This window comes from Hemiscyllium ocellatum, chromosome 20 (genome assembly GCF_020745735.1).
Source record: "Hemiscyllium ocellatum isolate sHemOce1 chromosome 20, sHemOce1.pat.X.cur, whole genome shotgun sequence".
Taxonomy (NCBI): domain Eukaryota; kingdom Metazoa; phylum Chordata; class Chondrichthyes; order Orectolobiformes; family Hemiscylliidae; genus Hemiscyllium; species Hemiscyllium ocellatum.
Genome location: NC_083420.1, coordinates 23,813,709 through 23,827,879, shown reverse-complemented (window position 1 = coordinate 23,827,879; position 14,171 = coordinate 23,813,709). Strand labels below are relative to the sequence as shown.

The window sequence follows — 14,171 nt, the reverse complement described above, 5'->3', positions numbered from 1 at the left end:
CAATTTAATTTATTAGTCCTACTGTGTCCCTGCCTGCCCTGACTGTTTGACTCGCCTTTGCTCTCAACTGTATCAGTCTCAGATTGAAATCTTTCCTCACTATCTCCCTCGGTCCCACCTCCTCCACCTTACTAGAGTAAATCCTCCCAAACAGCTCCAGCAAATCTCCCTGTCAGTATATTAGTCCCCTTCCAATTTAGGTGCAATCCGTCCTTCTTGTATGGGTCACTTTCACGCCAAAACAGCTTCCAATTATCCAAAATTGTTGGTTCCAATGTGTACAATGACCTCCTGCTGGCCCCTCTCCCCCTTGAAAACATTCTGCACCCTCGCTGAGACATCCTTGATCCTGGCACCAGGGAAGCAACGCACCATTCTGATTTTCCGCTGCTGGCCACAGAAATGTCTGCCTGTACCCCGGACCAGAGAGTTCCCTAACACAATTGATCACTTGGAACCCAATGTACCTCTCATTACATCAGAGACAGTCTCAATACCAGAAGCTTGGCTGTTTGTGCTACATTCCCCTGAGAATCCATCACTCCTTACATTTTCCAAAACAGCATACCTGTTTGAAATGGGAATAACCACAGAAGAGTCCTCTACTACCTGCCTACCTCTCTTACCTTTCCTGGAGTTAACCCATCTATGTGACTGTATCTGAGACTTTTCCCCCTTCCTATAACTGCCACCCATCACATCCCCTGGCTCTTGTAAGTTCCTCATTGCCTCTAACTGTCTCTCCAACTGATCCATTCGATCTGATAGGATTCGCAACCGAAGGCATTTATTGCAGATATAATCCTCAGTAACCTGTAAACTCTCCCTAAACTCCCACATCCGACAAGAAGAGCATATCACTCTACTAAAGACCATTTTTGTTTCTTTCAATCTACAGACTCAGAAAGTACAAAACACTGCTCCAGGTTAAATTAATACTTATGGCTTATATTTCAAGTTTAATCAAGAGATAGAGCTCAATAAAACATATAATCAAGAAAGAACCCACTCTACTCACTACTGCAGTTATGTTGGAATTAAAAATAGTTTCACTACAGTAAAAGGAATGGCAAGTTATAATGATTGTGGCTCAGTGAACTCTTTTCAGATTACCATAAAAACATCATTCAGCTTGGATTCCAAGATGCAACAACGAAGCAAATAAATAAACCATCTACCCCACTTGAGAAAGTCTACAGATGGGAAGAGAATGATCGGAAGATAAATTAAGCTAGATTGCAGCACATCACAGCAGGAGGTTATTTCGAGGAATGAGAAACTTCAGTTAGGAAGCTGTAGGTTGGAGAAACTGGGACTGTTCTTGAAGAAGGCTGAGAGAGATCTGATTAGGTAATCGAAATCGTGAGCAGTCAAGGCTGAGAAAATAGGGATGAAAATGTGTTGCTGGAAAAGCGCAGCAGGTCAGGCAGCATCCAAGGAACAGGAGATTCGACGTTTTGGGCATGAGCCCTTCTTCAGGATGCCCGAAACGTCGAATCTCCTGTTCCTTGGATGCTGCCTCTCCTGCTGCGCTTTTCCAGCAACACATTTTCAGCTCTGATCTGCAGCATCTGCAGACCTCACTTTCTCCTGAGAAAATAGGGAGAAAACATTCGAGGACAGGATCTAGAATGAGATGACACAGATTTAAAACATTTTATAAAAGAATCAAAGAGATATGGAAAATCTTTTTTTCACACAGTTGAGCGGTCAGGGTCTGGAATGCACTGCCTGAGAGTGTGGTGGAGGCAAATTCAATCTAGCCTCTCAAAAACAAGAGTTAGGTGATTAAAGAGGAACAGTATGTAGGATTATCAGGACAAGGAAAAGAAAATGGCTCCAACTGAGACGCTTATTAGAGAGCTAGTGCAGCCACAATGGACTGAATGGCCGCCTACTGTACTGTTCTGTGATTCTGTGAAAAATCAGCTACAACAAATTCCAGTCTGACTTTAGCTATTGAGAGAGTTAGGAAGGGTCAAATCAAAACTGTAAACTCCCCATCCCCTTCCAGAGAAGAATCTCCAGCAACATTCCGAAAAAGTGTTTAACACATAAAAGTAAAAAAAGGACATGCTTTCAACATGAAAATCATTAATAAGGAAGAATATAAATGATGGAAATAAAAGTTACTTACACAAAGAAAACAGCAAGAAATACAATTAGCTTGAAGCTTGATGATTCCTGAGATAATAATAATATTGGGAACATTGGGTTATTGTGGCTGCATCTGCCAAGAAATACAATGCCTCAAGAGGATGGGTCTGCATCAAAGCCTCGGCAGCTGGTGGGAGCTGCAGCTATGTAAATGTACTTGCAGTGCCCCTGATAGTTTCCAGGCGAACAATGGGTGCTGCCGTGGAAAGTCTTCGGAATAGCTGAAACTCCGGCATCAGCTTTTCTTTGTTTAATCAGAACTGAAACTCCTCCTCTGACTCTTTAGTGTGCAACATGAGCAGGATCACCGTCCGTCCTTATATCAGAGGTACCTGCTTATTCGGGAATACTAGCCGGACGTCCCCTATACAGGCAGTACGGTAACAGGAGCATTTTCCCATTGAAGACTGAAGGCAAGTCCCACTGTGACAATATCAACCTTTTCTTGGGGATCTGTGAACCTTTCCTACAACTTCTCGCGCCTTGAAGCTCTCGGTAAGAACTGGTTTCTAAGAAAGAGGTCGGACTGGTCCATTCAGATACTCATAGGTGCATGAAACAGCACAGCGATTCGCTGTAAGGTGCCCATTAGATCCGCCGAGATCATACTCTCTCCTGTGTGAGGATTTCCAGGGTGGCGTTGTATTAATTGCACAGGGCAGCCTGTTCGTTAACAGCAAACTCCGTTAAAGATTTAGGAATCTCCCAATCCTGTGATTGTCCTGGAAGGAAGGGGAGAATGTGAGAGTTGAGGATGATGTATCCTTCATAGGCTGGCAGTCTAGATATTTTCTAATCAAGGATGTTGTTGCATACCTCTGGAGCAGCTAAGATGTGAACCCGGCCCTCCTGGCTAAGAGGCAGGGACTCTACCACAAGCTTTTTGAGTCTATATTATTTATGATGCAGCTAACTGTTTGCTGGTGAATGATGCAGTCAACCTAATTAGAATTAAAGTGGACGATTTATAAAGTGACTAATTGATGCCTTAATGACACCTCAATTTAAGTGGTGACATATTTCTGGATCCAGGAGGATACAAACTGAAGCTCTGGTGGGGAGATTTGTATGTAACTGTATTCTTTCTCAAGAAGAGCACACTGAGTGGGCTGTTGCTCCAAGGCCTGACTAACTAGGATCATTGAAAATGTCTGTATCTCTTGTTCAGGCCAGGTGGGTACTGGCTGCGCTGACCCCCTCACTTGGGCAAGGACGGGTTGGACCAAAGGGTCTGTTTCTGTGCTGTACCTCTCTATGTCTCTATGACTACTTCAGTGCCATGAGCTATTCCCAAGTTGCAAAGTGCCTTTTTGTTGACAGAGTGGCAGGGAGGGACAAATGTTCAAAAACAAGAAATGATTGTATTCCCTTAAACAGGAGAGAGAAGAGCTTCACTTTGAGTCCCACCTCTGGCTTTTCAAAAGATCTGGTCAAAGTTGCATTGTTTTATGTGACCAATTTGTTTCTATCTCTCTCCACAGTCTTACACTCTATCGATCGCATCAAGCTGTAAAAACCCTCCAACTCTCTGTACTCCTTGAATTCTAGTCTCTTATTCAGCTCCAGTTTTTATCACCCAAACATTATAATAGCTCTATTTCCAGTGGAGAGACCCTAAATCCTAAATACCCTTTTAAAATGTATTTGGTTCACGCTGCTCCATTATGATGTGTTTCACACCTTCCTTCTTAGACCAAGCATTTGGTCATCTGCCCTAATTTGGCCTTGTGAGCTTCAGTGTCTAATTTTGTTTGCTAATGCTCCTGTGAAGCATCTTGGGTCATTTTACCACATTAAATATCACTGCAAGTTGTTAAAATTAATTTCTTCTTTCACTGTTAGGAGACTTTACTGACCCTTGCCAAGGTGTGTTATTGTCTCATATACAGAATCATAGAATGGTTACAGCACAAGATGGGAGGACTGGTTCTAACTGGATACCAACACCAATACAATGCACCAATGGCTTAAGACTATAAGACCAAAAGGCCATAAGATATAGGAGCCGAATGAGGCCATTCAGCCCATCAAGTCTGCTCTGCCATTCAATGATCTGATCATCTCTCTGTGCAGTTTGATTCTCTGATTCTTCCTGGTCCATTTTAGGCTCCCAATTATTCCAATTACCCCTGCCTTTAACAGCTCCCATTAGTTTCTGGTACCTGGACAAATTGAGTTTAAGACATTGGTATGTTTGCTTTCAAGATCCCTTCATGTTGTCAGGTCTCTATCTCCTTTAGCTGGATGTTGCAGCAGCCAATTTTCATTTCTCCAATATTGATTTGTTCCTCATTTCCCCCACCTCCATCTAATCCAAGAGCTGTGATCATTACATCAGTTAGAAACCTTTAAATCCCTCTATCCTGCCATTCTCCCAGTACCTATTTACATCAAAACTTCAGCTCCCCTTCCCCCAACCTGCATTTTTGCGGACTGGATGAAGTACAGTTTCACTTTCTGACTTCTTACTGCACATAGCTGACACTTTGTATGGAGGGGGTCGGACAGATCATAGCTCCTCCTCTTGAGTCTGCTTTTGCCTCTGGCTAAGGTGACCATTCACAGATCTAGATTACTTAGTGGTGGGAGCAGGTTGTTCTGGATCTATCTCTGTGGCTTCTCCTATGCCTGGATGACATTGGAAATGTATCAGTTTCCAAGAGTGATAGACACCGCAGGGCGTGGAGGAAACAATTACTTTTAATGATGACATTTTCTGATTTTTAAATATTTGTTTCTGAGGTATGGGCATTGCTGGCAATTATTGGTAAAAACAAGTACTGCAGATGGTGGAAACCAGAGTCTAGATAGAGTGGTGCTGGAAAAGCACAGCAGGTCAAGCAGCATCCGAGGAGCAGGAGCAATTATTGCCCATCCTTAACTGCTTTGAGAGCATAGCAATGAGCCACCTCCTGAAACTGTTCCGATCCATTCAGAGAAAGAGAGTTCTACCATTTTTATCCAGTGGCAGTGGAACAAAGGCAATATATTTCCAAATTAGGATGCAGTGTGATTTGGATTGGAACTGGCAATGGTGATCTTCCCAATCATATGTTGCCCTTGTCCTTCAAGGTGCTGCAGCTCCCAGGATTGGAAGATGCTGTCAACAAAGCCTGGGTGAATTGTTGCAATTGTTTTCTAGATCAACAGTGAGCCACTGTTAAAAGAAGTCAATGTTTAGGGGGATGGTTGGGGTGCCAGTCAAGAGGATTTTAATTTTCCTTGGATGATATTCAGCTTCTTGATGCTGATGGAGCCATAAGCATTCTGGGAAATTGAGATTATTCCATCACACTCCTGACCGGTGCCTTGTAAATAATGGGCAGGCTTTGCGGGATTGAGGGTGAGCTACTTGCTGCAGAATTTACAGTCTCCGACTTTATTCTCCTACCCAATATTTATATAATTGGTCTATTTACATTTCTGGTCAAATTAACCCCCAGGACATTAGTACCAAGGAATTCAATGATTGTGATACTGATGAATATCAAGGGGACAATGATTAAATTATCTCTTGTTCAAGAGCCTGGCATTTGCTTGGCATGAATTTCAGTTGCCACTTATCAGGGCAAACCTAAGTGTTGGTTAAGTCTTGCTGCACAGATCAGTTCAGTATCTGAGGAATTACTTAGCTGTTGATTGGCAACTTTATTGGTTTTGCAGCTTTAGAAAAGATTTCTTTGGCTTTTGGTTGCCGACACTGGGACAGCCCATTGATTAATTTAGAGAAAACATCCAAACTTTTTTTTGCTATTAACGAAGTTTCTTGTTATCCCCCAGTGGTCTGATTTGGGCTGGTGACATTTTGAAGGGACAACGACACTTCCATCTTCCTCCTCAAGTGATACTCAAATGGAGTTACACAAGGTGAATCCAAAAGGTACTCTCTTTGGGAGCAGAAGTGAGCGCAGGTTTAATGGAATGGTACCCCACTGGCCAAAGACACATGGCTGTTCGGTTAATGGGCATGTGAGACGGGTGAATTTGAAGAATTCCAGGAGTGCCCTGGTGACGGGAGGCGCAGGATATTTTGGGTTCAGACTCAGCTGCACTCTTGCCCAATCTGGCGTGTCTGTCATTCTTGTGGACATTCACAAACCAAGATGGTGCCTTCCAGAAGGAGCTGTCTTCCTGCAGGTAAAATCATTACTTAATTTGTTTACATGAACTACAGTCCAGTCAGACTTGGAGAATAATGGCCAAACACGTTGACAAATCATGTTTAACGATGCTTGAATTTCTCTCTCTGCCCCACAGTCTGTTTTTATTGTTGCTGTTGGTGTGCTTTTCATGTCCATCATTGTGTGGATGTTAGTTAGAGTTAAGGAGATTGGCCCCTAACTTCAGGCGATTGTGTCAGGAGGACCAGGGTCAAGTCTTACATGCTCAGGAGGTGTGTACTATCATCCCTGGGGAGGTTACAACAGAAACTGTCAGAGGATTTTGATATGAGGAAAGACTGAAGATGGGCTTTTCAGCCCCGTTAGAGGGTCTATATACCAGATGGTAAATAAAGTAAAACAGAAAAATCCAAGTTAAAAATTGACAACATTGGGTAAATACAAAAGTGTTGATCTAGAGTAAGAGCAAATTCTGTATTGACATTAGAACATTTCTCACACAGAGTCATAGAGGTGTACAGCATGGAAATAGACCCTTCAGTCCAGCTCATCTATTCTGGTCAGGTATCCTAAATTAATCTAGTCCCATCTGCCAGCATTTGGCCCATATCTCTCTAAACTCTTCCTATTCATATAACCATCCAGATGCCTTTTAAATATTGTAATTGTACCAGCCTGACCACCTCCTCTGGCACTCATTCCATACACATACCACCCTTGACATGAAAAAGTTGCCCCTTAGGACCCTTTTAAATCTCTCCCCTCTCACCTTAAACCTAAGCCCTCTGGTTTTGGACTTCCCTGGGGAAAAGACCTTGACTATTTATCCTGTCCATGCCCCTCATGATTTTATAAACCTCTATAAGGTCATCCCTCAGGCCTCTGGAGAAAATAAAATTTAATCAGAAGCAGAAACAGAAATTGCTGGAGGAACTCAGCAGGTTTTTGGAGAGAAAGTAGAGTCAAGGCCTGAGTATGTTAGTAGAGACTACAACGTTACTTGAAACAATTTGATGTTGTGCTACAGGGACTGGAAGGTCTTTTCGGATGGATGGACAGACTAAGATGTGACAAGCAGCCTTTCTCATCTGTAAGTCTAACCAATGCTCCTTTTCAGCAATTGGTCTTTTAGACGAAGGCTGATTACTCACAAACATAGTATTTACTGGAAATTCAGAGATTAGTCAAAAGGTTTCATTAGTTAAGTGAGAGATCAGATCAAAAGCACAATGCTTATGTTGCTGCTAATATTAACTTGTGTGGAAAGACTACATCTGTGGCAGGTTTGTGTAATTGAACAGCACTCACAGAGATTTAGCCAGGGAGGCAGGGTGTCTGGTTAGATGAATGATAAGTTATTTTGATTAATAGCCTTTCTACAAATTAAATTCTCTTCACTCAACACAAGAACAATACTGCATTGTTAATGAAATGGATATTCTGTAGAATGACATAAAAGGGACTGAGTGAATGATAGCTGGTGTTGGGTACTGGCAAACAAACATTAGGCTTCACTACCTAATTTACACAGTTGAATCAAAATGACTTAATTTTGCTTATAAAAATTTAGTTTATGTGAAGTTACCAGCTGAATGCATGTAACTTCACTTGTTCACATTTATTAAATCACGGCCCCTTACCTGGATGAAACCTAAAAGGTTGAAGAATCTGTGGGAAGTCACGTAGCTAAGGGCTGATCCCACTGACTTTACAAAATAGGAGGTGGTAAATCTATTTGAACACATGAAAGAAGCAAAGCCCCCTCTTAGCACATGAGGGCTGCTTGTGAACCTTCTGTCTCACAAGACCTGCAATAATTCTCCTGAGAAAAGATTCAGAAAACATCTCTGTGTTCCCTTTCTAAAGGTAACCAGATCAAAAGTCCAGAGTGTCTGTTTGGCGTCAGACCCCACATGATTCACCGATAACCCACTGTCCTCCTTCATGTGGCCTTCTGATAATCCAGCACCTTATGATTTATTTGTTCTACTTCTGGTTAAATGTAGAGTGAGAGATTCCTTTTAACTAGGATTCCCATATTCCTGAAGTTTTCATCACAGGATCTCTTGCCATTGAATACCCTGATTGATGCCATAGATTCTTGAATATGACCATCTTCACAGACTCCTCCTATTGGCTGTCTGACCTGCCCATCCTAACAGACCCTTGCCAGATCTGTGGGACATGCTCCAATTCAAGCCACACGCCATCCTGATGGGGAAATACATTACTGTTAATTCACTGTGGCTGGGACAAAACCCTGGAGCTCCCTCCCTAATGGCGCTGTGAGTGTACCTTCACTAAATGGACTGCAATGGTTCAAAAAGACAGCTCACCTCCACCTTCTTAAGCACAACTGGAGATGGGCAATAAATGTTGGTCCATCCAGCAATATCCACATTGCACGGATTGATTAAATAAAATTCTCTCCTCCGCTGCCCTTTACTAGACATAATGGTACATTCACATCTTAAAACTTAGATTATAATGTGTTGCTAGCCACTGAATGTATGGTGAGAGAATAAAATAGAACAGGAAACTTTCACTATCAAATCATGGAGCATTGAAGGAGACCAGTTGACATATCATCCTGTGCTGGTTCTTTGAAAGAGCTATTCAATTATTGCACTTTCCTGCCCTCTTCCCATGGGCCAGTGATTGTCTTCCTTTTGAAGGATTAATGTAATTCCCCTTTGAAAGTCACTACCAAATCTGCTCCACTGCCCTTTTCAGATCAGAACAACTCATTGTATTTAAAGCCATCTTCCAATCTCCACTGGATTAAATCTCTTCATAATTCTGAACCCTTCAATACGAGTTAGTTAAATATTTAGTTGCTGTGTCATTGTTAGTTGTCTGGTGTTTCCAGTATCGTCTTAATAGCTCCACCCCTGATTCTACAAATCACAAGGTTCTAACACCATTGATGATCTGACAGAATTAATTTCCATCTTTTTACAGAGTGACATTAGGGATTATGATGCTCTGTATCGGGCCTGTGAAGGGGTTGATTGTGTTTACCATGCTGCTTCCTATGGAATGTCAGGCACAGAACAAGTGAGTGTTACAGCCATACTTGGACAATGCAGGAGCAGTAGGTTTTCCTTTTTACTGTTTTATCGGTGGTTCTTGGTTCACAGTCTTTTGGTTTCACAAATGGAAGCTTGGCATCATTGTGGGGAGGTGGAATTGAAGGGAGGGCAGTTCGCGGAGTAGATTTCCCTCTCACAAGGAAGTAAGGGCCACGGGGAGAGTGCAGGTAAGTGGCGCTGAAATGCCCATCAGCCATGATTGAATGGCGGAGTGGACTTGATGGGCCGAATGGTCTTACTTCCAATCCAATGTGGGCGGCACGGTGGCACAGCAGTTAGCACTGCTGCCTCACAGCGCCTGAGACCCGGGTTCAATTCCCGATTCAGGCGACTGACTGTGTGGAGTTTGCACGTTCTCCCCGTGTCTGCGTGGGTTTCCTCCGGGTGCTCCGGTTTCCTCCCACAGTCCAAAGATGTGTGGGTCAGGTGAATTGGCCATGCTAAATTGCCCGTAGTGTTAGGTAAGGGGTAAATGTAGGGGTATGGGTGGGTTGCGCTTCGGCGGGTCGGTGTGGACTTGTTGGGCCGAAGGGCCTGTTTCCACACTGTAAGTAATCTAATCTAATTTGTTCCAATGTTTATGGTCTTTTAAAGTAGACAATGGGTTGAGAATTGGTGAGGGGAGAGGGATTATTGATGAGGGCCCAGTCCAATTAGTATTCTATTCCAGAAGCCAGTATGTTAAAGGGAAGTGAGGGTGGTCTGACCCCAGGTAGCAGTAGAGGAAATCTGGAGTGACAGCAGTCCTATTGTCCACTCCTGCTTCTACTGAACTGCATAAAGTATGGTGGAAATATGGTTCAGTGTGCGTCATTTGTGGTATGGAGTCAAAACATGTGAGTTAAAATCCTACTCCAAATACTTGAGTATAAAATTTGGGATGCTGACTCCACCCCTGAGCCAAAAGGAATAGTTAATAAATGCCTTTCAAAACCTCATGATGTTTTATTGCCAAAAAATCTCAGAATTGTTGGGGTGCTGAGGGAGAGCCAATGGCCCATTATATCTTCATTGGTTCTCCAAATGAGCCTCATTATTTACTGCATTTAGAGTCATAGAGTCATAGAGATGTACAGCATGGAAACAGACCCTTCGGTCCAACCCGTCCATGCCGACCAGCTATCCCAACCCAATCTAGTCCCACCTGCCAGCACCCAGCCCATATCCCTCCAAACCCTTCCTAATCATATGCCCATCCAAATGCCTTTTAAATGTTGCAATTGTATCAGCTTCCACTACTTCCACTGGCAGCTCATTCAATACCACCTTCTGCGTGAAAAAGTTGCCTCTTAGGTCTCTTTTACATCTTTCCCCTCTCACCCTAAACCTATGCCCTCTAGTCCTGAACTCTCCACCCCAGGAAAAAGACTTTGTCTATTTACCCTATCCATGCCTCTCATGATTTTATAAACGGCTATAAGGCCACCCTTCAACCTCCGACACTCCAGGGAAAATAGCACTAGCCTATTCAATCTCTCCTGATACCTCAAATCGTCCAATCCTGGCTTGTAAATCTTTTGTGAACCCTTTCATGTTTCATAACATCTTTCCGATAGGAAGGAGGTCTACCAGTGGCCTTACCAATGTCCTGTACAGCTGCAACATGACCTCCTAACTCCTGTACTCAATATTCTGACCAATAAACGAAAGCGTACCAAACGCCCTCTTCACTATCCTATCTACCTCCTTCAAGGAGTTCTGCCTTTTCTCCCATACCCCTGAACATTTGATGATGATTTAAATAGAAATAATTGCCCTTGAGTTCCTGAATTGAACATCCCTCCAGTACCCTGCCAGGCAACGCATTCCAGATCCAAACACTTGCTGTGTGGAAAAGATATTTCTCATGTTACATTTATGTTTTTTCAAATCTCTTCCAATCTGTTCTCTCTTTTTTTGACCCTTTTATGAGCCTAAAAAGGTTATCCTTACCCTATTTACCCGAGGCTATCCAAACCCTTCATGATTTTGAAAACCTCAATCAGGTCACTTCTTGGCCTTTCTTCTCTCCAAAATGAACAGTCTCAACTTGGCCGATCTATTCTCATGTCTGAAGTTTCGCATCCCTGGAACCAATCTTGTAAATCTCTTCTGTGCAATTGTCAATGCATTCATATGCTTCCTGTAGTGTGGAACTCAGAACTGAATTCCAGCTGGTCTAAAAGTGTCTTTATATAAATTTAACATCTTCTTCTTGCTCTTTATAAAGCCAACGTCGCTCCACTTCTTCTGCCACCTTCAATGATGTGTGCACATATACAGCTAGCTCCCTCTGCCCGGCACACCTTTTAGAATTGTGACCCAGATTTGTATTGCCTGTCCATGTTCTTTCTACCAAATGCATCTCCCCAAACCTCTCTGCATTGAACTTCACCTGTTACATATCTGCCCGCCTGAAAACCTATGTGTATCCTTTTGAAATTCTAAATTTCAGTATTTTTAGGTCCTTGATATTTTCATATCCACTTGAGAGGGAAGACAATGCGTCAGTTTAAAACCTGTTCTGAGACACAGTATGACCGACAGTGCTACATTCTCTCAGTACTCCACTGGAGTGTCAATATTGATCTTGTCCTGAAGTTCTAGAGAGCAACCTCAATCCACAATCCTCTGACTCAGAGGTAAGAGGAACACTATAGTAAGGATGGGTTGTAATTAGAGATGCCATTATGCAGATGAACCATTAAACCTTTCCCCTATTTACCCTGTCAGGTGGGAGTAAAAGATCCCATATCTTCTTAAAGAACAACAGAGGAGTTATCTCAGTTGTTTTGGCCAGTTTTTATCCCGACTTGGCTGTGTCCTTTTGAAGATCTAAATTTCAGTAGTCTTTTCAATGTGCTGGTATTTCTTTTATATCTGCTTGAGAGGGGAGAAAGTATTTATCCCTCAATCATTATCTGATCATTACTTTTTGGGGTGCTTGCTTTGTACACCTTGCTTCCTTAACCACGGCAAGGAGAATGCTTCAGAAGTAGTTGATTGGCTATAAAGCACTTTGAGACATTCCAAGGTTGTTGTGAATAACACTGTTGAAGTGCAAGTCTTTCTTTATGTGTTGCACATCTTTTCTTTAAAGAATTGAATGGTTTGAAATCTCCAGGATGTTATTGGACACACATTCTTTTGAGCACTAATTTAGTCTATTTCCTGCCCTCTCTGTGGCCCTCTGCCTTCACTGAAACAGCAAGTAAATTACAGTCCTTTATTAAATTTTAATGCCCCTTCTTGGCTGTTCTGCAGTTACCTGAAAGTAGCCTGATAGAAGTTCAGGCGGTCTGGAAAATAGCTCTTTAATAATTGAAGAGTGGGCGTTTGTGGCAGCAAGGCAGTGTCTAACATCTGTCGATTTCTTAATTTGTTGTTGATCATTCTGAATGACCTCGGGATCAGATTCAGTGCCTGGCTGCTGCCCAGCAGATGCTGCTTTTCAGTCCACACCGACCCGCCGAAGCGCAACCCACCCATACCCCTACGTTTACCCCTTACCTAACACTATGGACAATTTAGCATGGCCAATTCACCTGACCTGCACATCTTTGAACTGTGGGAGGAAACCGGAGCACCCGGAGGAGAATGTGCAAACTCCACACAGTCAGTCGCCTGAGGCGGGAATTGAACCCGGGTCTCTGGCGCTGTGAGGCAGCAGTGCTAACCACTGTGCCACCGTGCCGATGTGGTGCTCTTCTCCACCTTTCCCTCGGAGACACAAATGTTAATAAAAGTGAAATACTGTGGGTGATGGAAATCTGAAATAAAACAGAAAATGTGGGAAATACTCAGCAAGTCTGGCAAAACCTGTGAAGAGAGGAACTGTTAACATTTTGAGTTAAATTCTGTCCCAACTCCATTTACAAGTTTACTAATGACATCACTGTTGTAGGTTGGATCTCAAACAAGGACGAGACTGAGTACAGGAAGGTGATAGAGAGCTGGGTGGCATGGTGTAAAGACAACACTCTCTCCATCAATGACAACAAAATGAAGGAGCTGGTCATTGACTTCAGGAAGTGGAGTGGAAGGCCCACTCCGACTGCATCAATGGTGCAGAGGTAGAGCATGTTGAAAGTGTCAAGTTCCTGGGAGTGACAATCACCAACAATCTGTCCTGGTCCACCCACGTCGACGCAACAGTCAAGAAAACACAACAATAAAAGATCCCACAACATCTCCTTAAAGAACAGCAGAGGAGTTATCCCAGTTGTTTTGGCCAGTTTTTATCCCAACTTGGCTGTGTCCTGTTGAAGGCTTAAATTTCAGTAGTGTTTTCAATGTGCTGGTATTTCGTTTATATCTGCTTGAGAAGGGTGAAAGTATTTATCCCTCAATCATTATCTGATCATTAGTTTTTGGGGTGCTTGCTTTGTACACCTTGCTTCCTTAACCACTACAAGGAGAATGCTTCAGAAGTAGTTGACTTTTTCATGACACTAAGGAAATTCAGCATGTCCATAAGGACCCTTACCAATGTTTATGGAGGCACTTATAGGAAGCACCCTATCTGGATGCATCGCAGCTTGGTACAGCAACTGCTCTTCCCAATACTGCAAGAAACTGCAGAGAGTCATGAACTCAGCCCAGTCCATCACATCCTTCCATCCATTGACTCCACCTATATTTCCCACTGCATTAGGGAAGCAACCAACATAATCAAAGACCCCTCCCACCCCGGTTACACTCTCTTCTGTCTGGCAGAAAATATAAAAGTTTGAATAATCAAATAAACAGATTCAAGAACAGCTTCTTCCCCACTGTCATCAGCCTTTTGAATGGACCTCTCAAATATTAATTCTGATCTCTC

The 14,171-nt window shown here is 42.9% G+C and overlaps 1 protein-coding gene across 1 annotated transcript in view; it reads left to right on the top strand.

The window, feature by feature from the left end:
* Nucleotides 1-6,009: 6,009 nt before the first annotated feature.
* The window catches only part of sdr42e2 (short chain dehydrogenase/reductase family 42E, member 2), a 42,150-nt gene continuing 33,988 nt past the window's right edge, over nt 6,010-14,171 (top strand). The window contains exons 1-2 of the mRNA XM_060840967.1: nt 6,010-6,294; nt 9,240-9,335. Coding sequence (XP_060696950.1) covers nt 6,010-6,294; nt 9,240-9,335 — 381 coding nt within the window. The remainder of the gene's footprint in view (nt 6,295-9,239; nt 9,336-14,171) is intronic.